The sequence below is a fragment of the Hemiscyllium ocellatum genome, chromosome 22 (genome assembly GCF_020745735.1).
Source record: "Hemiscyllium ocellatum isolate sHemOce1 chromosome 22, sHemOce1.pat.X.cur, whole genome shotgun sequence".
NCBI lineage: Eukaryota > Metazoa > Chordata > Chondrichthyes > Orectolobiformes > Hemiscylliidae > Hemiscyllium > Hemiscyllium ocellatum.
The window spans coordinates 3,121,280-3,143,430 of record NC_083422.1 but is presented as its reverse complement, the minus strand read 5'-3'; the positions used below and the strand labels follow the sequence as shown (position 1 = coordinate 3,143,430).

General features: G+C 42.2%; 1 protein-coding gene across 5 annotated transcripts; it reads left to right on the top strand.

The window, feature by feature from the left end:
• Window positions 1–2,973: 2,973 nt before the first annotated feature.
• Window positions 2,974–21,921, top strand: LOC132826407 (arylamine N-acetyltransferase, pineal gland isozyme NAT-10-like). Of its 5 annotated transcripts, none has more exons than XM_060842306.1 (3): window positions 2,974–3,292; window positions 7,180–7,232; window positions 19,984–21,921. In XM_060842306.1, the coding sequence occupies exons 2-3, from the start codon at window positions 7,208–7,210 to the stop codon at window positions 20,862–20,864; spliced, it is 906 nt and encodes a 301-aa protein (XP_060698289.1). In that variant the 5' UTR covers window positions 2,974–3,292; window positions 7,180–7,207; the 3' UTR covers window positions 20,865–21,921. The 5 variants fall into 5 exon arrangements, with proteins under 5 accessions (XP_060698289.1, XP_060698290.1, XP_060698292.1 ...); XM_060842307.1 differs by having other exon boundaries at window positions 2,974–3,323; XM_060842308.1 differs by lacking the exon at window positions 2,974–3,292 and adding an exon at window positions 6,483–6,554.
• The last annotated feature ends 230 nt before the right edge of the window (window positions 21,922–22,151 follow it).

Below are 22,151 nucleotides of genomic sequence, written 5' to 3'. Positions count from 1 at the left end.
TGGAATGCGAGTGCCCAGTGGGCCACTTTTGGTAAGCAGAACTGGTGCTGCGGGATGAACCGTAGCTGATCAAAACCACTTAGTCTTAAACAAAACAATTTATTCACAAGATTACAGACTGAAACACAAACAAAAGAGAATGGAATACTGAATAACTTATCCAAAAACCCAACAGATTATCCCAACTTCATGGTGTTTCAAATACTTACAACAATCCCTCTAAACACCCCTTGGCAAAAAAGGAAAAACAAACAAACACAGGGTCTTACAGGAGGGATGTCAGAGAGAGAGAGAGAGAGAGAGAGTGCCTGCATGGACCTGCTTCGTTGGGTCCAGCAGCTTCACAATTGACTGCTTGCTAAACCTAAACCAGAGAAAGCTGCGCTGGGAGCACTGGCCACTCCCTTTCATTGTACAAGTGTTTTCTTTAAACTTGAAAGCTTTTTCCTGAGGCAGCATCTGTTAGCAATAATCAAATTGGCCCTAAAACCCATCCACACCTGATGTTTCTGAATTGCTGTTTTAGGACCTCTGAGGGGAAAAGGACAAGGACAGCATAATCTTATTAAAGGAGCAGCATAGTCACAACTGGAAGAACACAGCAAGCCAGGCACCATCACTAGGTGGAGAAGTCAACGTTTCAGGCCATTGACTTCACCTCCTGATGCTGCCTGGCTTGCAGTGTTCTCCCAGCCTCTTGCTTATCTACCTTGGATTCCTTGGGACCGTATTGTTGAAGAGGAGAGTATGAAACGGACTGGTAAGCTAGAGGAGATACTTGGGCATTTTGAGCAACTTGAGGATAGACCAGTACCCCAGGCCTGACGAGATATATCCTAGGATTATGTGAGAAACAAGAGAGGAAATTGCAGAGCCGTTGGCAATGATCTTCACTGTCAACGGGAGTGGTACTAGGGGACTGGAGAGTGGTGAATGTTGTGCCGCTGTTCAAAAAAGGGAATAGGGATAACCCCGGGAATTGCAGGCCAGTCTTACTTCGGTGGTAGGCAACGTAATGGAAAGGGTACTGAGGGATAGGATTTATGAGTATCTGGAAAGACACTGCTTGATTAGGGACAGCCAGCACGGATTTGTGAGGGGTAGGTCTTGCCTTACAAGTCTTATTGAATTCTTTGAGGAGGTGACCAAGCATGTGGATGAGGGTAGAGCAGTGGATGTAGTGTACATGGATTTTAGTAAGGCATTTGATAAGGTTCCCCATGGTAGGCTTATGCAGAAAGTCAGGAGGCATGGGATAGTGGGAAATTTGGCCAGTTGGATAGAGACCTGGCTAAACAGTCGAAGTCAGAGAGTGGTGGTAGATGGTAAATATTCAGCCTGGAGCCCAGTTACAAGTGGAGTTCCACAGGGATCAGTTCTGGGTCCTCCGCTGTTTGTAATGTTTATTAATGACTTGGAAGAGGGAGTCAGAGGGTGAGCCAGTAAATTTGCAGATGATACGAAGATAGGTGGAGTTGTGGATAGTGAGGAGGGCTGTTGTCGGCTGCAAAGGGAGTTAGATATGATGCAGAGCTGGGCTGAGGAGTGGCAGATAGAATTCAACCCAAGTGTGAGGTTGTCCATTTTGGAAGGACAAAATAAGAATGCAGGGGTTCTTAGTAAGGTGGAGGAGCAGAGGGATCTTGGGGTCTATGTTCATAGCTCTTTGAAAGTTGCCACTCAGGTGGATAGAGCTTGTAAGAAGGCCTATGGTGTATTAGCGTTCATTAGCAGAGGGATTGAATTCAAGAGTCGTGAGGTGATGTTGCAGCTGTACAGGACCTCAGTAAGGAGTACTGTGTGCAGTTCTGGTCGCCTCACTTTAGGAAAGATGTGGAAGCTTTGGAGAGAGTGCAGAGGAGATTTACCAGGATGTTGCCTGGAATGGAAAATAGGTGACACGAGGACAGGTTGAGAGTGCTAGGCCTTTTCTCACTGGAATGACAAAGGATGAGGGGTGACTTGATAGAGGATTATAAGATGATCAGGGGAATAGATAGAGTAGACAGTCGGAGACTTTTTCTCCTGGTACAACAGTGTTACAAGGGGACATAAATCTAAGGTGAAGGTTGGAAGGTATAGGGGAGATGTCAGGGGTGGGTTCTTTACCCAGAGAGTGGTGGGGGCATGGAATGCGCTGCCTGAGGAAGTGGCAGAGTCAGAATCATTGGTGACCTTTAAGCAGCAATTGGATAGGTACATGGATGGGTGCTTAATCTAGGACAAATATTCGGCACAACATCATGGGTCGAAGGGCCTGTTCTGTGCTGTTTTATTTTATGCAGTCTTATTTTGTCTGAGACTTGACTCTTCAGCTGAAACACTTAACAATTTCTGGGGTGGAATAATTACAAATAGCTCAAATACTTTCAAAAACTCTACTGAAAGGAGATTTGGAAGAAACATGGAAGGCTGTGATTGAGCAGTCAGATGGGAATAAACAAAAGGAATTGGTGGTTTCAATTGTAGATTTAATTGAGAAAACATGGGAGGAAACTCCAGGGAATCATCATCACATTCATGGGAATGGTTGCCTCAAATGACCTCCCCTTGTGTTGTGGACTCGGTATATAGTCAGACATGGAGAAAGTGAAGACTGCAAATGCTGGAGGTCAGAGCTGAAAAATGTCGCTGGAAAAGCGCAGCAGGTCAGGCAGCATCAAAGGAGCAGGAGAATCACGTTTCGGGCATAAGTCCTTCTTCAGGAATGAGGAGGGTGTGCCAAGCAGGCTAAGATAAAAGGTAGCCTGGAGGAAGAACGCCTTATCTTCCACCAAGGAACCCTCCAACCACAAGGGATGAATGCAGATTTCTCCAGCTTTCTCATTGACCTCCCTGTCCCCACCCCCTCTCCGGCCTATCACCCTCACATTAACCTCCTTCCACCTATTGCATTCCCAACCCCAAGTCCCTCCTCCCTATCTTTTTTATCTTAGCCTGCTGGACACACTTTCCTCATTCCTGAAGAAGGGCTTTTGCCCGGAACGTCGATTCTCCTGTTCCTTACACATTTTTTTCAGATATAGTCTGGCATGTCATGGATGGATCTTTGTGTAGTTGCCTCGAGCCCCTCTAATCTGTTTGGTAATTTGCCCGTGGACAGTTCGTCTCCTTTCTCTCCCTGTTTCTGACTCCTGAGTTGAAGTGCTTTCACAGTTGAGTCATTTGTGCAACTTAGTGTTTGATTCCAGTTTGTGAGATATTCTTTCCGTGTCGGTAGAATCTGGCAGAGCACACTCTGCTCAGATCGCTGGCTGGGTTGGAGCTACGCAGTGGGTTTGCTGACTTGGAGGTAACTTATTTTCCAGTCCCATTTTATCAAAGTAAGTGATACCGAATTCGGCTGTCGGATTTTGGGCTGGTTTAGTGCGCTGCTGTGTCCCTGTTCTGTCTTAGTCGGTGTCTCGAAAAATGTTAAGCTCTGATCGCCAGCATCTGCAGTCCTCCCTTTCCCCCTGTCTCGATAATACTCGATGACACCGCGTATTGTGTAGGTCTTTGTGTGAGATCAGCTTTAATATGTCGGTAAATCATCTAATGCCAAGTTCTCGGGGTGTTTCAAAATGACAGGTTTTGCTGCAACATTTTTTTTGTGCTTAGCAAACTTTCTTTTTAAATCGCAAAGCGAGTTAGTTGAAGGCCATTTAGCGAAACAGCACTGATCGATTAATTTAGGGAAGAACACTTTGTTCTCCTGTAGTTTGAAGGGTTCCTGTGGACAATAAACTGGAGGTGCCTCTTATGAGAGAGTTCGATCAGATTCACGTCATTAATGAAAATTAAACGAGAAGGTTCTGTTGACTATTAAAAGTGGTGGAAAGTTTGAATATTTACCTGCGATTGGCTTTGGGGTTCCTGTGAGTCTGTATTTTTCCGCTTGTTTCTCACGTGGCCGAGAGTGTTCGATTTTAAGAGTCGTTAAATGTCTGGCTCATTTCTCATTCAGATTTCACAAACAAATGAAAACAGAATTCGGGTGCAGTATTTTAGCACTGTTTAACGCTCTATCTCTGGGTCCAGTAATGTTACAAAAGCTCTGTTTTCTATCTGGATAAGTTAAAAATCACACAACACCAGAGTCCAACGCCTCGAAATCAACCACTTCCGATCAACCTGTTGGATATTAACTATATAACCCAGGTGTTGTGTATATTTTAACTTGTCCACCCCAGTGCCCAACAGCAACACCTCCATTCTCACTGAATGAAAGTGAATTGCAAATCTCACTGACGCTTTTCCAGCGGCAACTGAAGAACTCCCGGTAGTCTGTACCAGAGAGCAGGGGTGTGGTGGTTAGAGCCACACCACTTCTGAGGACATCTCTCTTTGTATTCAACGAGATTTGATAGCAAGGACTCAGTTTGAGAATGTGGAATTGATCATTTAAGAATGAGATGAGAGATCTTCACTGATTTTGTGAATCTTTGGAACCACAGTCTTAGACAGCTATGACTGTTCGGCTGTCAAGTAAATTCTGAGATTGCTCGCTTTTTGGGATTTGAGGGACAAAGGGAGAGTGGAATTGGGGTGTTAGATTTTTGAGTTATGATTTTCTTGAGTGGCAGAGCAGGATCAAAAAGCAGATCGTCAGACAGATGCACAGCAAGGAAACTAACTTCGGTCCAACTCGTCCATGTCGACCAGATACTCGACCCTAATCGAATGCAATTTGTCAGCATTTGGCCCACATCCCCGTAACCCCTTCCTAATCATATTTAAAAGGCATCTGGATGTGTACGTTGTAATTGTATTAGCCTTCACCACTTCCTCCAGCAGCTCATTCCATATATGCACCACCCACGCTTTGTTTTAAAATGTTGCCCCTTAGGTCCCTTTTAAATCTTTCCCCTCTCGCCTTAAACCCATGCCCTCTAGTTTTGGACTCCCCAACCCTGAGAAACAAAACTTGGCTATTCACTTTATCACTGCTCTTCATGATTTGATAAACCCTCTATAAGGAAACCCCTAAGTCAAATGTGGCCTTACAATGTCTCATACAACCACAACATGACATCCCAACTCCTGAACTCCGTGTGCTGAACAATGAGTACAAGTATGCCAAAAGCCTTTGTCACCACTTTCAAGGAACTGTTTCATGTGTCATCCCAGTAGTCACTGGCTGCTATTCAGAAAAAGACACACTTCTTCCTAATCTTTGTTTCCTATCTGCCAACCAGTTCAATTTTTTTTTTTGTTTGGACACGAATGCTGTGTTTTGTTGAATGGTTAGGAACTCGTCCCTTTTCAGTGTCTCTGTTTCTTCCCTTTTTTACCTCTTCAACAGGCGGTTTGGAGACATGGCAGTTTACAGGGAAATGATGAGTGACAATAGGCATCGGGGAAAGTTTCTGCTCTTTTTCCACACAGGTGGGGAAGTAACAGATATTGGTGTCACACTGTGATAGGTTAGTTAAATCACTGACAGATGAGCTAATGCTAAAGACCATGGTGGTGTAAAGTAGTGGACCAGTGTGACAGATGATTAATTTAGTTTAGGAAGACTAATGCTAATGGCATTATGCTAATACCATCAAATAAGTCCAGGAACTGGGTACTATAAACAGCCGAGGATTGAAGGTGGGTAGTTGGGAAGCCATTTTCTGATTGTCACAGTTTTTTTTTGCCAAATAAAAGCTTAACTTTGTGAAGGATTTTCTGCATCTCCCAGTAATTCCCACAGAGTTTTGGGTGATCTTTCCACAAAGACTGTCTGGCATTTGACTGGAGAAACAGAACAGTGCAATGAAGCTTCCAATGTCATGAAAATTTTATTGGGAGATGTTGCTAAATGTTCAAGTCAACAAATAACCCATTGTTGTATCTAATGATACAGAAGTACAACTGTGTATTAGTTGAATGTTGTGTTGATTTTAAAACCAGTTTGTGTTGTTTCTATTTTTAATGGTTAAATCCTTGAGCATTTGTGATCTGCCTGATGAGCACCTTACTCAAACATGGCCCTTCAGATGAAAAGCTCGGTGGCTGAAAGCTTCCTGGGGTGGAATAGCAAAGTGATGAATACAAATAGCTCAAATACTTTCAAAATCACATCTAGCAAAGAGAATTGAAAGAAATGAGAGGCTGTGATTTTGAGCAGTCAGATGGGAACGAATCTGAGGGGGAAGGGAACAGGTGGTTTGAAGTGTAGATTTAATTGGGAAAACATGAGAGAAAACTGCAGTGGATCATCGACACATTTTATGGGATGGTTGCACCAAGTCCTATATATCCAATGTGTTCCTAAGAGTATTCTATTAATTTGTGTAACTGTCCTGAGCCCCTCCTACTCTAATCTGTGTCCTGTAACTTTGCCTGTTTGTCTCCTTTCTCTACCCCTTCATGTTTCAATGGCTGAATGCATTCCATCTGCAGCTTAGTTACTTGTTTGTGCAAGTTACAGAGCAGGCTCTGTTATTCCTTCTGTGACTGTCTAATCACTCAAAGCATATTCTATCCAGATCATTGTTGGATTGGAGTGAGTAGAGATTGGTACTGACTTGTAGAGAAGCTTTTTCCAGTTGCATTTTATCAAAGCAATTGAATACGGAATTCAGGTATCAAATTTTGCGATAATTAAGCATGCTGCTCTGTCCCTGGTTCTGTCTCAGTCGGTATGTCACTGGATTACACTGTATGTAGAACTTGTGTGACATCATCTTTAACATGTTGTTAAATCATCTGATGTGAAGTTCTCAGGCCTATATGATGTAACTATTTCTAAAATGCTGATTTTTGCCACAATACTTTCATTGTTTGCTTCACTTAGAAAACAAAATCATAAAACAAGCTAAAAGGTCATCCAGTGACGAAGCACTGGTGTGCTAATATTCATTAATTGAGGGAAGGTAGCATGCTGCTCTGCACTTTGAAAGGTTCCTGTGTTCAATAAACTGGGGCTGCCTCAATGTTTTTTGTGAGCAATTGGATTTAGGGTTACTTTGAAAGTTTTTTTTTGCTTGATCTGAACCAACCAGGAGGTTTGATTTTAAGAGTTGCTAAATGTCTGGCTCATTTCTCGATCAAATTTCATAAACAGAAGTGAAACAGAATTCAGGTGCAGGATTTTGTTTAATGATCCTTCCCTGGGTTTATCTGTTGGTAATTCAAAAGCTCTGTTTTCTAAATTGATAGAATTGAATTTCTGAAATCTAGAACTCACTGGTGCTTTTACATCAACAGGTGAAGAAGTAACTGAAGTGCCGGAAGTATGTCAGAGGCACCAGTGTGTGGTGGTAAGACCAGTCCTAGTTTTGATGCTGTTTCTCTCTTTTTGTATCAAACTAGAATTGAGAGCATAGACTGTACATACCAAAGATACATGACTACCTGTTTGGCTTGGTGGTAGAAGTCTGTGACTAGTGGCTGTTGTCTACAGGAATTAATGCAGGGTCCCTTATTAAAATTTGGATGTATAATCAAAAAATATCAGTGTGGGGGATGATAAGTGAGCTTGCAAATTACAAAGGTTTGTCACATAGTTAACATTGAGAAGAAAGGTTACAGGAGTGCCATAAATGATTTTCAGTGGCAGATGGAATTTAGCTGAGACAAGTGTGATATAATGCACTTGGGAAGAAGTAATAAGTCAAGGAGGACTCAGTGAATGGCAAGACACTAGGAAACTCAGAGGAACAGAGGGATCTTGAACTGCTTGACAACAAATCCCTGAAGGTGGCAGGACATGTTAATAGGTTAGTTAAGGTGGCATATGGGATACTTGCCTTTATCTGTAATGGCACAAATTATACGAGCAGGGAGGTTATGTTGGAGTTGTGCAGAACTCTAGCTCGGCCACAGTTGGACTACTATGTGTAGTTCTAGTCACTGCACTGTAGGAAGAATGACTTGTAGTGCAGGGGGTGCAGAGAGGATTCACCAAGATTAGATTCCCTACAGTGTGGAAACAGGCCCTTTGGCCCAACCAGTCCACACCAACCCTCCAAAGAGTAACCCACCCAGACCCATTTCCCTCTGACTAATGCACCTAACACTATGGGCAATTTAGCATGGCCAATTCATCTGACCTGCACATCTTTGGATTGTGGGAGGAAACCGGAGCACCCGGAGGAAACCCACCGACACGGTGAGAATGTGCGAACTCCACGCAGACAGTCACCCGAGGCTGGATTACGAACCTGGGACCCTGGTGCTGTGAGGCAGCAGGGCTAACCACTGAGCCACCATGCTGCCCGAGATGATATCTAGGTTGGGGCCTTTCTGTTATGAGCAGAAGTGGATACACTAGGGTTGTTTTCTGTAGAGCAGAGAAGTTTGGGGTGGTGGGAAGCTGATAAGCGGTGCTTAAAGTTTCAAGGGTCAATGGACAAGATGAATAGAAAGCAGCTGTGACCCTTAGATTAGACTTAGTGTGGAAACAGGCCCTTCGGCCCAACAAGTCCACACCGACTCGCCGAAGCGCAACCCACCCATACCCCTACATTTACCCCTTACCTAACACTACAGGCAATTTGGCATGGTCAATTCACCTAACCCGCACATCTTTGGACTGTGGGAGGAAACCGGAGCACCCGGAGGAAACCCACGCTGACACAGGGAGAACGTGCAAACTCCACACAGTCAGTCGCCTGAGTCGGGAATTGAACCCGGGTCTCCGGCGCTGTGAGGCAGCAGTGCTAACCACTGTGCCACTGTGCCGCCCACACCGTGCCGCCCACACGGTTGGTGAATCAATAGCAAAGGCGCATCATTTTAAGTGAAAGGAGGTTTTGAGAGAATTTGAGGTAATTCTAACAGGCTGGTGAGGATGTGGAATGTCCTGCCTAGGAGGGTAACTTGTGACAAGAAACTTCACAACTCTTTCCAAGTACTTGGATGAGCATGAAATATTAAAATTAAGGCTATGAGCTAAGTGCCAGAAAATGGGTTAGATGTAGACTTAAAGCCTTTTCTATAGGTGCAGACTCGATGGGCCAAAGGGCAGCTTCAGTTCTGTGGGATTCTATGACTAGGAAAAAGCGTCTTCAGATTAGACAAAATGAGTAGCTTGTGGAGTGCAGAAACTTCTTAAGGGTTGTATATCAGAGGGAGCATTGAAGGTATTTTCATGGAAATGAGGATGAAGAGCTTAGATTCTGATTAGTAAAAATGCTATTCAAGTTCTATATTAAAAGTTAGAAACAAGAGCAATATGTTCTTCTACATAAACATACAAGTTAGGAATAGACCTTAAACCTGCTTTACTGTTCATTAAGATCGTGGCTGATTGGTTTGTGTTCCCAATCCACTGTACCTCATCACCACCTTTTGATTCATTTGTCTAACAAAAATGTTGCCATAACCCTCTTTAAAAATATTAATTGTGGGGGATCCCAGATGGCGGCGATCTGAGGATCGCGTTGCAGAGCTTCGCACCACAGCACAAGCAGGATGAACCTTCAACCCGTCCAACCGGAACCATCAATATCCTGGGACTCCATGACCTTTCTGGGGTCCCAGGAAACTTTGAAAAGTTGACTTACCTTCATTTCCTGCCATCCAGAGATGCCGAAAAAAGGAGGAGGAGCATCAAAGGCTAGGCCCACAGCCCGGCCTGCAGGATCCTCCGATTCTGTATTACCTTCCAGGCCCTGGTGAATGAGCTCATGAAATCTTACAAGATGTTGGGGAAACAAATAGAAAAGCTGGCTCCAATCTCTATCATGCTGCAGAAGCGGAGCAGCTGCTCGGAGACCTGGAAAAGAGGACAGATGAGGTTGAGCAGTAACAGTGGTGAAAGCTGATGCAAGTTCATCCAAGGGTAAAATCCAAGCTCTGGAGACACCAGTCCATAATTTGCTTGCCCAAGTGGATGATGTTGAGAACGGGCAGGAGAAAAAATATTTGGGTCATTGGTCTGTCTGAGGGTCAGGAAGGTTAGCAGCCTGCGGAATTTATTGAGAACTGGCTGCTGAAATTCCTTAACTTGGAGGCTGGCATGAAAGGCTTGAAGATTGAGAGGGCTCACCGGGTCACAGCGCGGAGATCAGGCTTGGGTCAATGTCTTCATCCTCTCCTGGTGCGATTCCATCACTAGAGATAAGGAGACAATCATGGAAGAATCCAGGAGAAGTATCCAAAGGCCCTAATGTACAAGATCACGTTCTTCCAGGACTTCTCAGTGGCGGTGATCCAGAAAAGAGAATCTTATGACTGTGTCAAGAGAAGACTGAGGGAGCTTGGGATTCGGATCTGTCTGAGGTATACAGTGGTGCTTCGGTTCACCTTAGATGGATCCATACATCTCCCTGACACGTCTGAGAAGGCAAGAGACTTTGTGGACAAATTAACCTAATCTAAACAATTTAATATGTATAAATAGTAATGTTGTTTGGGTGTGTCTTTGTAGTTTTGTAAAAGAAACAGGAAGTCCAATTGGCACTTCCTTTTTCTTTTTTTTTCTATTGATAGTTTCTAAGTTAAGATATACCAAGGAATGGGTGGTGTATTCACCCCTTTTTCTTTCTTTAACAATGTTTTCTTTATTCATATTGCTATTCTATGGTGTGTTTACTGTTTTTCATGGTGCAGCTCTAGCAAGGAAAAGGGAAAATGGGTGGGCTGGCTAATAGCCTACTTATAGGCAGGGGTGAATCCCCTATTCAGTGCTGTTGGCGCTTTTATCTGTTGGTTTGGTTTTTGTTTTCAATAAGTTTGTTAAATGTGGCTTTAGTTTGTGTAGTTTTTATGCTCAATGGATCATGTGACACTAAGGCTCAGTCACTTGCGGTTCAAGTTCCTCCTTTCTGAAATTTAAATGTTACTGCAGAAGGTTATGCTAAATGGTGTACCTGGAATATCGAGGGAAGTCACTCACCACTTAAGAGGAAGGTACATTTGAGCCTTAGAAAGAGAAGGTGGATATTTTGTTACAGGAGACACTTGGATGATGGGGAGCATTTGAAATGACAGCAGAATGGTTTTGATTGAGTTTATTTTTCATCAGTTAATACCAGAAGTAGTAGAGTGGCTATATTGGTAAGGAAGAATCTCTCATTTAAGTTACTAGAGTGTGTTAAAGACACACACACTGGAGGTTTGTAATTCTTTAAAGCTTTGATAAATGGGGAAGCATGATGTTTTAAATGTTTATTGCCCCCAGCTCATCCCCTTAAATTTTTGGTAGAAGCTTTTTCTAAACTGATAAGTCTTGAGTCCTGACACATCATTATAGGGGGAATTTTTAACTGTCTCATGGATCCCACGGTAGACAGGTTGCCCAAAGGTGTCTCTACTCTGCATACAAACTAAACAATTAGTGGATCGTTATGTGGAGTTAGGGTGGAGATGCCTACAGTCAAGGATTTTACATTTTTCTCCAGTCTGCACAGATGTCACATCAGGATTGTGGTTTTTTTTTTCCTGACTCCTGTGGCAACCCTGGACTTGGTGGCATCTTGTTTGATGTACATTGGAGAATGATCAATGATACTGTTGGTTAGGATTAAGGATGTTACAGTGGGTTCGAGGCACTGGCAAATGGATCCCTTTATCCTCAAGGATAGTAAGTTTCTAGGGAATTTCAAGTGGGTTCTTAGACATTAACTCGGGCTTGGTTAATAGTCCATCTGTCCTTTGGGAAACTGCCAAAACCTATGCCGGGGTTAGTTCCTGTTCCACCAGTAGAAAGTAGCAGAAGGTGGAGCAGCAACGTCTCCTTGAAGCACGGTTGAAGGCAGCTGAGAAAGCCTACTTCAGCAGTCTCTTGTTGGTCAAACTGCAGAGGATTATGGCACTGTGTTCTGCATTGAATTCCATGTGCTCACAGATGCAAAAGCAAGCTGCTTCTTTGCCAAAGCAAAAGTTTTATATGAGCATAGTGACAGGCCAGGCAAATACTTAGCATATCTTGCTAGGAAAAGGAGTGCCCTACAAGCCATTATGGCGATTAGGAAAGGGTTTGGGAACCTGACATATGACTCTAAATTAATGTGGTATTTTAGATTTTACTCTGGTGGGCCAAAATGGAATTTTTTTTTTAAGGATCTGAAACTCCCAGGTGTGACCTCTGAACAAGAGTCCTTTCTCAATGCCCCCTTATCAAAGCAAGAGGTGGAGGAAACTGAGGCAACTTCAGAGTGGAAAGGTGCCTGCTCCTGATAGAGAATTTGCTGGGAGGTCTAACAATTTTATAAATATATTGTCAGGCCCGATGCTCAATATGTTTAATGAATCAAACAGTCATGATTGTCTCCTGCCATCTCAGAGAGGCCAATATTTCCCTTTTTCTTACAGGAGGAAGGGTCCCAGAGGAATGTGCTTCATACAGGCCCATTTCACTGAGAGGATTTTAAAGTCCACGTTTAAGAGTCTCGTGAAGGCTGGAGACTGTTACCTTCTATTGTTCAAGAGGATCAGACGGGCTTCATAAAGGGCTGCAGATCCTCCAATAATGATAGGAAGCTGCTTAATGTAATTCAAGCATGTCAACAGCAGTCAGTACAGAGATTAGTGATTTCTCTAAATGTAGACAAGGCATTTGACAGAGTTGAGTGGTTTGGTTTGGGTGAAATCTTTAGAAAATGGGTAAAAGTTCTCTATAGTGGCTCTGTCACGGTGGTTGTCACCAACTGGGGGCAATCAAGCAATTTTGACATTTTCAGGGACAGCTGGCAGGGCTGTCCCCTTTTGCCATTGCTTGTTACCTTGGTGATTGAACCATTGGTGGATTCCCATGAAAGCCCTCCTAATAGATCAGCTCCAGAAGTGGGGTCAAAGTTGCGTAAGACTTCATTGTATGCAAACGATGTCCTAATTATTTTTTTTGTCAAGTCCCAGCAGTTTCAGTGCCTCGCCTGATACATTGCATCTGTGCATTTGGCACCTTTTTAGTGGTATACCCATGTATAACTATGGGTGGTCTTACGAAGGAGCTACCTCTTGAGGGCCAATATTGATTCCCATTTAAGTGGTCTCCAGGGAGATTTTGTGTGTTTGGGCATAATCATTACTCCAGTTCTGGATAGGTTGTTCTAAGTCAATTTTATTCAATTTGACAAAATCAAACAATCCTTTCAAAGATGGGAGGCACTTCCGATCTTGTGGTTGGGTCAGATAGCGCTTATTAAGGTGAATATTCTCTGTTTGCTATACCCAATATGGATGCTCCCGCTGACTTTCAATAAGCAAATATTCAGGAGACTGGCTGGTTCAGCTCCTTTATTTGGCTTCGTAAGCAGCCCCTCATTACGTTAGCTAAACTGCAACTACCTCACAGATTTGGGGGGGTGGAACTTCCAGACAATTTAAAAACTACCAACTAAGCTCACTTTTATCCTAAGTGAGTGGGCCTGTGGGGATCCGCTTTCAATATGGTTAGATATCAAGCCTCCCAGGCAAGGTGGTCCCTTACCAGTTTGCTGTTTTTGGACAAAATGAGGACAGTTAGGGAATATTGTCATAACCCAGTAGTCATCAATACTGTTAAAGCATGGAGGGCAATTTGACAGAGGGACGGCAATATTGGCAAAACATCTCTTACACCTTTTTTAGTGAGTATGCTGGGTTTTCAACCAGGGATGATAGATTCAGGATTTAAACATTGGGCAATGAGGGGTGTGTCTCGCATGGGGGATTTATTTGAGGCAGATGTAATGTCCTTCGAACAGTTAGTATGGAAATACAAGCTATCTAATTAGGGACCTCTCGCTTCTTTCCAAGTTAGGGATTTTATTTCTTTTTTAAACTACATTTTTGATCTCTACAAATCTGACATATGGGGGGTGTGCTCAGTGCTAAGACTATACTTTGTCAGTGCTTTATATCATCAATTGGGGGGTGCCCCCTCAGATGAGTTTGATCCCCTCTGCAGGGTGGAGGAGAGAGAGCTAGGTGTTGAAGTCTCCTCTGAGGCGTTGGAAGATGTTTGGGAAAATGCAAGAAAGATATCTATTTGCAATAGAACCCATACTTTACAGTTGAAGATTCTCCACAGGGTCCACTTGGCTCCAGATTGTTGTCAAAATTTAAACCAGGGCTATCTTAATGTCCCAAATGCAAGGTCTGTATGGGCACTCTTACCCATTGTCTCTAGTCTTGTGGTAGGCTTCAAATATATTGGAGTGCTATGGCGGATGCAATGGAAAGGATTTTGGGTGTAAAGGTGGAAAAGGACCCTATCTTGCTCCTTCTGGGCCTGCCCAGTGTGTTCTCTGCAGCCGTGCAGAAGAAACATCTTTTTCAGTATCCTCACTTTCTGTGCAAAAAAAAGAATATTTTGCTAGGTTGGGTATCTGAAAAACCCCTTGGCCTGTCAGGTTGGCAGATGATTGCTGTGGAGCATATTCCCCTGGATTTTCTCCCAAATTTGGTACACCACAAAACTGAGAATTTTTATAAAGACATGGCAGTCCTTTTTGGAATACCAGGATGCAGATTTATCAACCACACTAACGAGGGCTTTAATATAGCCATAATAATTGTCTTTGACGAGTCCAATATCCAGAGAGGAGGAACTGTGAACATAAATGTCGTGTGTGTGTGTGGTGTGTGTGTGGTGTGTGGGGGTGTGTGGTGTGTGGTGTGTGGGGGTGTGTGTGTGTGGGGGTGTGTGTGTGTGTGGGGGTGTGTGTGTGTGTGGGGGTGTGTGTGTGTGTGGGGGTGTGTGTGTGTGGGGGTGTGTGTGTGTGTGGGGGTGTGTGTGTGTGGGGGTGTGTGTGTGTGTGTGGTGTGTGTGTGTGTGGGGTGTGTGTGTGTGTGTGTGGTTTTTTCTATATATGTTTATACATTTGTACATGGGGGTGAAGTTGGGTTTTTTAACTTGGGTTTTTTGAACTGCTTTGTTCAGTATTATTTAAAAAGTCTGTTTCAATAAAAATATTTTTTTAAAAATATACTAATTGCCCCTACCTCCACTGTCTTCAGTAGGAGAGAAGCTTGAAGTTGCACAACCCTTAGACAGAAGAAAAATTCTCTTTACCTCTATCCTAAAAAGGCAACCCATACTTTTCAACAGTGGCCCCTTGATCTGGATTTACCAACAAGATGAAGTATTCTTTCTATGACTATCTTATCAAGACTATTCACAATCTTGTACACTTTAAATAAGACATTGTTTACTCATAGATTTATAGAGATGTACAGGATGGAAGCAGACCCTTCAGTCCAACTCATCCATGCTGACCAGATGTCCCAACCCAATCTAATTCCATCTACCAGCACCTGGCCCATATCCCTCCAAATCCTTCCTATTCATATACCCATCCAGATGCCTCTTAAATGTTGCAATTGTACCAGCCTCCATCACTTCCTCTGGCAGCTCATTCCATACACGTACCACCTACTGTGTGGAAAAAGTTGCCCCTTAGGTCTCTTTTATATCTTTCCCCTCTCACTCTAAACCTATGCCCTCTAGGTCTGGACTCCCTGTCCCCAGGGAAAAGACTTTGCCTATTTATCCTATCCATGCCCCTCATGATTTTATAAACCTCTGTAAGGTCATCCCTCAGCCTCCAATGCTCCAGGGAAAACAGCCCTACCCTGTTAAGCCTCTCCCTATAGCTCATCCTCCAACCCTGACAACATCCCTGTAAATCTTTTCTGAACCCTTTTCAAGTTTTACATCTTTCAGAGAGGAAAGAGACTAGAATTGCATGCAATATTCAGTGGTTAGCACTGATGCCTCCGTGGCAGGGGCCCAGGTTCAATTACTGCCTCGGGCAACTGTCTGTGTGGAGTTTGCACATTCTCCCTGTGTCTGCGTGGGTTTCCTCCGGGTGCTCCGGTTTCCTCCCACAGTCCAAACACATGCAGGTTAAGTAAGTTGGCCATGCCTGTAGTGTTAGATGTATTAGTTAGTCGTGAATGTAGGGGAATAGGTGTGGGTGGGTTGCTCTTCAGAGGATCTGTGTGGACATCTAGGCCGAAGGGCCTGTTTTCACACTGTAGGGAATCTACTTTAATATTCCAACAGTGGCCTAACCAATGTCCTGTACAGCTACAACATGACTTCCTCGCTCCTGTACTCAATACTCTGGCAAATAAAGGAAAGTATTCCAAAAGCCGCCTTCACTATCCTATCTACCTTCAACTTCACTTTCAAGAAGCTATGAACCTGCACTCTAAGGTCTCTTTATTCAGCAACACTTCTGAGTACCTTACCATTGAGTGTATAAGTCCTACTAAGATTTGCTTTCCCAAAATGCAGCACCTCACATTTATTTAAATTAAACTCCATCTGCTATTTCTCAGTCCATTGGCCCATTTGGTCAAGATCCTGTTGTAATCTGAGGAAACCCTCTTTGCTGTCCACTACACCTCCAATTTTGTTGTCATCTGCAAACATACTAACTACCTCTTTTATGCTCGAATCCAAATCATTTATGTAAATGACCAAAAAGTAGAGGACCCAGCACCGATCCTTGTGGCACTCCACTGGTCACAGGCCTCCAGTCTGAAAACCAACCCTCCAACACCACCCTCTGTCTTCTACATTTGAGCCAGTTCTATATCCAAATGGCTAGTTCTCCTTGTATTCTGTGAGATCTAACTTTGCTAATCAGTCTCCCATGGGGAACCTTGTCGAATGCCTTACTGAAGTCCATATAGATCACATTTACTGTTCTGCCCTCATCAATCCTCTTTGTTACTTCCTCAAAAAAAAACTCAATCAAGTTTGTGAGACACGATTTTCCATGCACAAAGCCATGTTGACTATCTGTAATCAGTCCTTGCCTTTTCAAATAAATGTACATCCTGACCCTCACGATTCCTTCCAACAACTTGCCCACCATTGATGTCAGGCTCACTGGTCTATAGTTCCCTGGCTTGTCCTTACCATCCTTCTGAAACAGTGGAACCACGTTAGCCAACCTCCAGTCTTCCGGCACTTCACCTGTGACAATCAATGATAGAAATATCTCAGCAAGAGGCCCAGCAACCACTTCTCTAGCTTCCCACAGAGTTCTCGGGTACACCTGATCAGGTCCTGGGGATTTATCCACCTTTACCCGTTACAAGACTTCCAGCACTTCCTCCTCTGTAATCTGGACATTTTGTAAGATGTCACCATCTATTTCCCTACAGTCTATATCTTCCGTATCCTTTTCCACAGTAAATACTGATGCAAAATGCTCATTTAGTATCTTCCCCCATTTTCTGCGGCTCCACACAAAGGCTGCCTTGCTGATTTTTTTTTAAGGGGCCCTATTCTCTCCCTAGTTACCCTTTTGTCCATAATGTATTTGTAAAAACTCTTTGGATTCTCCTTAATTCTATTTGCCAAAGCTATCTCATGTCCCCTTTTTTGCCCTCCTGATTTCCCTCTTAAGTATACTCCTACTGCCTTTGTACTCTTCTAAGGATTCACTCAATCTCTCCTGTCTGTATCTGACATATGCTTCCTCCTTTTTCTTGACCAAACCCTTAATTTCTTTAGTCATCCAGCATTCCCTATACCTACCAGCCTTCCCTTTCACCCTAACAGCAATATACTTTCTCTGGATTCTTGTTATCTCATCTCTGAAGGCTTCCCATTTTCCAGCCGTCCCTTTACCTGCGAACATCTGCCTCCAATCAGCTTTTGAAAGTTCTTGCCTAATACCATCAAAATTGGCCTTTCTCCAATCTAGAACTTCAATTTTTAGATCTGGTCTATCCTTTTCCATCACCTATTTTAAAACCAATAGTTTTGCACCTTCTCTAGTAGGTACATCCACATACTGAATCAGAAAATTGTCTTGTACACACTTAACAAATTCCTCTCCATCTAAACCCTTAACACTACTGGGGGAGATTAGAAATGTAGTTTCTGCAGGTGGTGGTGGTTAGAGATGTTGTCGTCGTCGTCGTCGTCAGATTTTATCGAATATAGAGGTTTTTGTTTTAGAAATAGTTTAAAACTAAGAAGTAACTTTAAAGTGTTGTAGCTGACCACAAAGGAAGCAGTTGGGGCATTTAGCAATAAGCTATATTTGCATTTTGCAATATGATAAGGGGAACTGGATAGAATAACAGGCAGGCTGTAACAAACAAGGACAATGGCAGCAGAGTAGTCAGGTAAGGAAAATTTAGAGAAAAACAAGTGAAGTAATCTGCTTATGACAGGATCAGACTAGTTTAATGGGAAAAGGGAGGCGTGAATCCGCAACTTGCAAACTGAATAAAGAATGCTTACATGCTTTTGTAATTTGCACTTTAGCTAGCCTGATTGCTTGAGCAAACACCCGTTCTTGCAAGGCCGTAAAGAATAAAATGTTCTTGTATCCAAGGCTTTGTCTCAGGCTGAATTGTGAGTGAGTTTTTTGTTTCTCACACTATGGCAGTCCCAGTCGATGTTTGGAAAGTGAAAATCCCCTACCATAACCACCCTATTATTCTTACAGATAGCTGAGATCTCCTTACAAGTTTGTTTCTCAATTTCCCTCTGACTATTAGGGGGTCTATAATACAATCCCAATAATGTGATCATCCCTTTCTTATTTCTCAGTTCCACCTAAATAACTTCCTTGGATGTATTTCTGGGAATATCCTCCCTCGGCACAGCTGTAATGCTATCCCTTATCAAAAATTCCACTCCCCCTCCTCTCTTGCCTTCCTTTCTGTCCTACCTAAAGCATTTGTATCCTGGAACATTAAGCTGCCAGTCCTGCCCATCCCTGAGCCATATTTCTGTAATTGCTATGATATCCCAGTCCCATGTTCCTAACCATGCCCTAAGTTCATCGGCCTTCCCTGTTAGGCCCCTTGCATTGAAATAAATGCAGTTTAATTTATTAGTGCTACCTTGTTTTCTGCTTTGTCCCCACCTGCCCTGACTGTTTGACTCAACTCTACCAGTGTTAGATTGAAAACTTTCCTCATTATCTCAAGATGTGGTATCATCAGTGCCTGTAAAATTGCAGCTTAATATTTCTAATTTTTACATCCAATTCCTCTGATAATAAAAGATAATATCTCACTAGATTTTGTGATTTATATGCTGCACCTGCATTAACTTGTTGTGACTAAGTACCTAGATCCTTAAACTGACTGCAGAATTCTAAGTAATACCATGCTTTTTCATCTCTGGTGTCAGATATCACCAGACTGAAGGGGGAGAATGAGAAGGAATATAACAGTGTAGCCAGGGAGATAGATACTGTTCTCTGGGCTGAGACCAAGAGTTCCGAGTGATGCCAGATTTGAAGAGCATTCTCTTGTTTGGAGATGAACATTGAGTCAATTTGAAACTTCTTACCCATTGTGGTTCACATTTTTTTAAACATTGTAATTAGAACGGAGAATGATGTTCTGCCATGTGACTTTGGGAAGTTGAAGATGAGATTTTAAAAATCAGGACCTCAACATTGATGATGTATTGACTGTTTCCTGAGCCATGTGCCAATTAAGGTTTTTAAAAAAAGGCAATGGAGATTGCAATCAAATACATGGTTAACAGGTATGGGGGTGGGGCGCTGATTCATTGGCCAGTTCAACCTGTATTCAGAAGGGAAGGAGCTAAACTGAAACCGGACTGGGATCAGCTTCTAGCAAAGTTGTGCTGTGGGATGTGCATCCAGCATCAAATGAAAAGCAGCACAATGGGAAGAAATGTTCCAGATAAAAACATTATATTTACTTTTCTTTCTTCAGAAATTTCTAAAGAGTTTGAGATTTAGTTTTGCACGGCAGCTGAAACCCTTTTTGTCCCATTTCATTTCAATAGTTACTGGCTTGTTGACTAGCTTCTAGCATTAAGCAACGCTTTTTTTTCTACCTACAGAGCAAGGATGTTTTCTTCAGTAATTGAAGAGTCAGCATTTCTGACATGTAATTTTGAAAAAGAACAGGTCTCTCTAGCATTATGGATCAACAGAAGTTGTGTTAGTGATCCAGATCATGGCAGTTACAGGACCATGATTTGGATAGGCAGAAGACTAGCCATAAAGAAACTGGTAAAGAGTCAAAATATTGAAGAAGTAAATTAAACCAAAAATTACTAGCTAGCTTTTGACTGCATGCATATTGGACTTTACTATCTTTCTTTCTAACTTATTCTCTTTATCACAGAGAAAATGAAGCTTTCTGAGTATTTTGCACGAATTGGCTACACACGACCTTCCTACAACACTGACCTGGAGACACTAAGCATAATACTTGAAAAACATGTCACATCTATTCCCTATGAAAATCTCAGTCCACACTGTGGAGAAACAATTGAGCTCAACATGGAAGCGATCTTTAATAAAATGGTGAGGAAGCATCGAGGTGGCTGCTGTGTGGAACATAATGCATTATTCTGGTGGGTACTAAAGGAGATGGGGTACGAAGTGATGTTTATACCAGTAAGAGTGTACAAACCAGCAAAGGATAGTTATGAATCCTACCCATCTCATTGTGTCCTCATAATCACCATTGATTCCAAGCATTACATGGCTGATGTGGGCTTTGTTTCATCCAACCAAATGCGACAACCCCTGGAGCTGGTATCAGGCAAAGAGCAGACTCAGTTTCCAGGTACATACCGTCTGACTGAAGATAACAATATCTGGTATATGGAGAAAACTGTAAGAAAAATTCACATTGAAGGTCAAAGCACTAACAGTGAGTCTCTGCAGAACCAACGTTCCTACCAAAAACTCTTTTGCTTTGACCTCAAATCTTGTAGAATTGAGGATTTTCAAGACAAATTAACCTACTTAATAACAACTCCTGGGGCCATATTTAAAGAATTATCCTTTGTTTGCTATCAAACCCAGAATGGCATAAAAACTCTGAAGGGTACAACCTACACTGAACAGATCTATAATGGGAAAGATGGGAAGGACCTGAGAACCTCCGTAACTCTGACTGAAGAGGAATTACAACATGCAATCAAGGAGACATTCAACTTGGTTTTGGACAAGAAGATAACACCTGTGAATAATTTTACTTGTTTCCTGATTGAATAACATCAGATAATAATCTCCAGCATCATATTTCTCTTCTGAATGTTAATGCATTATAGGAGTTCAGATCTGTCAAATTTACCAATTTCATTGGGGAATAAATCAGTAATTTTATTAGGACTTGTACAATGATATCATGCATGAAAAATCAATTTATAGATTTAAAGATTAATCATTTTATAGTTAAATGATGGCAATTTATAGATTTACCTTTTATTTTATTAGGGTGAAGTGAAATTAGTTTACTGGTTTCAATGGGTGCTGCTCTCCAATGTATTGATGACATAAAATGCAAACTACTCATCCACAATCTCATCAACTAATTAAAAGCCTTGGACTTTGTTTTTTCAGAGAAAAATAATTTTAAAATAAGCTGGGACATAAAATGATTACTAACCTGAAAATTTACTAAGGGATTTCTAAATAGCATTATCTAAAGCAGCTTGAAAAGGTTATCTCGGGGTAAATACCTGAACATGAATATTAATCAACTAGAAGGTATAGCCGACATTGAGATCTTCAAGTATCTCTGGTGATGAAGCTTTTCGAATACCTTTCATTGCTGAAACAAAAATTTAAATCTGAAATGTCCTCCAGGGGAGGATTTCTATAGCAAAGAACAACACGGGGATATCTGAGAATGAGCCATCAAAATTCTCTGGAAAAAAATTGATTGTCGTCTTTGTGACCCAACAGCCAGGTACAAAAACCTCCTGTGAGAAGCCATCTTTATAAACCTGCTGGTATTGCTCCAGGGGAGAAAAAGACAGCCAAAAGCTTGGAGTAGTATGCAGTAACATCAGGAAGAAGGAATTTCTGTGGTGACTGCTTCTGCAAAAAGTGATCATTTCTGAGAGAGAGTTGATGGCAAACCAAGAGATTTCCACATTTTTAAAAGCTGACATAGAACTGTTTCCAGATGAACCACCAGTTCGGCATTTAATTCCTTCATTTTTTAAAAAAAGAACTTTTTTTTAAACCCCTATTCAACCTTTACCCCACCTTGTGCAATTTGATACAGTTATACCTTTCGCTGAGGATCTTAACAAATAAATTTAAATGTGACTAATTCAAGGAATTTTGTCTCGTTCTTTATAGCTTTGAGACATGTTTAAGTGCATGTTGAATTCAGAAGCATACCTGTTTGAAAATTCATCTGTTATAATCTGTTATTGTCTCTGTGCCCAGGAACCGTGTTATGACCCATTTAGGAAAGTGTGCTGAGTCTCAAATCTCATTACAAAAGTTAAAGATTTAATCAAAGTGTAGAGTCCTACATTTAGCCATCTC

Coding starts and splice junctions, on each gene's coding strand:
- LOC132826407 (XM_060842306.1), top strand. CDS start 7,208: ATGTCAGAGGCACCAGTGTGTGGTG. Junction 7,233..19,983: donor AGAGGCACCAGTGTGTGGTG/GTAAGACCAGTC, acceptor TCTTTATCACAG/AGAAAATGAAGCTTTCTGAG.